General features: G+C 71.6%; 1 protein-coding gene across 1 annotated transcript in view; it reads left to right on the plus strand.

The window, feature by feature from the left end:
• Positions 1-807: 807 nt before the first annotated feature.
• LOC109301487 (CAVP-target protein) overlaps positions 808-2,032 on the plus strand; it is a 1,613-nt gene continuing 388 nt past the window's right edge. The window contains exons 1-2 of the mRNA XM_019522676.1: positions 808-1,292; positions 1,418-1,725. Coding sequence (XP_019378221.1) covers positions 1,117-1,292; positions 1,418-1,725 — 484 coding nt within the window. The 5' untranslated portion in view covers positions 808-1,116. The remainder of the gene's footprint in view (positions 1,293-1,417; positions 1,726-2,032) is intronic.

A 2,032-nucleotide genomic window follows, 5' to 3' on the forward strand; every position in this document is an offset into this window, starting at 1 on the left:
CTGGTGGGAGGAGCAGGGGTGGGAGGGGGGCAGAGGTCGGGTGGGGGAAAGGGGCCAAAGTGGGGTCAGCTCCCCCAACTCTGGGGCTGGCACTAGGGCAGCTATGCAGGCAGAGAGACCCCACCCACATGCTGCTTGCCCCGCACGCCTGCCACGCCTTGTCCCTTGAGGGCCCCCGCCCCTGCCCTCGGCCTGGGCCTGGCCCGTGATGGAGCCGTGCACCTGCCGCCGGGCAAGAGCAGCATCGACGCAGGCACGGGTGCCCCTCACCCCTGACCCGCAGCCCCAGGCCTGCTCCCTCCCCCACACAGCACAGCCGGGGGGGGTAGTGGCACGGTGGCGAGGCCCAGCTGCTGCTCAGGTCCCCACGGGCCCCACGTATGTGATTAGCCAGCACGGGGCTGCAATCGGCCCTGCCCCAATTCTCCCAGGTACCGCGCGCACAGGCTATATAAGGCCGCCAGGGCCTGGCCGGCCACGGGCGCGGGGCGCGGTGCAGCCCGGGGGGGGCTGGGACTGCCCAAAGAAGGAGAGGTCTGGGCAGGAATGTGGCCAGGGCGCGGGCCGGCCACCCCCGAGGCCCCCGCGCCTCGCCAGCCCAGGGTATAAAGCTGGGCGTGATGGGCCCTGCCAGTGCCCTGCACCCCGGAGCAGACGCAGCGGCTGTGAGCACCCCCAAGGTAAGTGCCCCCGGCCCAACCCAGCCCAGCCCAGTCTCACCACCCCACACGCCTGCCTGGGGCTGGGGGCCCGGAGCCCCCCGAGCTGGCCGGGGAGCTGGGCTCAGCCCACTGGACGCCAGGGCTCCTCCACGCCACGTCGGTGATGAGCCTGGGCCAGCGCCGGGGGCAGTGGAGGCTGCCCCGTCCCCCCAGCGTGGCCGGCCCTGAGCCCGGGCAGGAGCCACAGCCCCGAGAGCTGCGGGCTCGGGCCCCAGCTGTGCTTGGAGCTGTACATTGTGCCCTGCCCAGCACAGGGGCCTGGGATGGGGAGCAGAGGGGCTGTACTCGGGCACCAGGGCTGGGCCCCCCATGTAGTGGGAGGGGGTCTGAGCCCCCTGTGCCAAGGAAGGGGGGCAGGGGGTCTCTGCGCAGGCACTGATCTTGCTCTCCCCAGATGTCCAAGGCTGCTCCCAAGGCCGCCCCCGCGGCCCCCAAGGCCGCCCCTCCAGCAGCCAAGCCGGCTCCAAAGAAGGGGGCCATGGCACCCCCCCCGGGGTTCAGCCTCGACATCAACGACCCGCAGGTGCAGAACGCGGCCATCCGCATCCAGGCGTCCTACCGTGGACACAGGTCAGGGGCCTGGGGGCTCGCCTGGGCCTGGGGGGCTGGCGCCAGCCCTGGGGTGGCAAGGCCCAGGCACAGGCGGGCAGGCGGGCAGGGGGCACAGCCGCGGCCAAGGGACCCTGTGCCCCCAGGTCCCGCAAGGAGCTCAGGGAGAAGGGGCCGCCGCGAGTGCTGGAGGGGCTGAAGGACACGGTGCTGATCGAGGGCAGCGCGGCCAAGCTGTCCTGCCGCATCAGCGCCTTCCCCGACCCCTTCATCCGCTGGTCCAAGGACGGGGTGGAGCTGAAAGACGGCCCCAAGCACCGCTACATCTTCGAGGACCCCGACATCGTGGCTCTGGTGGTGCGGGACGGTGGCCTGGCCGACCTGGGCCGCTACACCGTCTCCGTCAAGAACCCCTTTGGGGAGTGCTTCGACTCCGCGCGCATCCTCGTCGAGGGTGAGCCCCGGACCCGGGACCTGCGTCCCCTGCCCCGCAGTCCCTAGTCCTGAGATCCCTGACCCCAATACCTGGTCCCTGACAACCCTGCCCCCGAGACGCCCAGCCCGTGATTCCCTGACGCTCCTGCCTCTGAGACCCCTGGCCCGCGGTCCCAAGATCCCTGACACCCCTGCTTTCAAGGCCCCCAGCCCACAGGAACCCTGAGACCCCTGCCCCCAGGTCCTTGAGACCCCATGGCCCGAGACCCTCGGCCTCCTAAGATCCCTGACGCCCCTTTCCCTGCCCCCAGAGACCCTTGAGCCCC

This window comes from Gavialis gangeticus, unplaced genomic scaffold (genome assembly GCF_001723915.1).
Source record: "Gavialis gangeticus isolate Ggan-Ray unplaced genomic scaffold, GavGan_comp1, whole genome shotgun sequence".
Taxonomy (NCBI): Eukaryota; Metazoa; Chordata; order Crocodylia; family Gavialidae; genus Gavialis; species Gavialis gangeticus.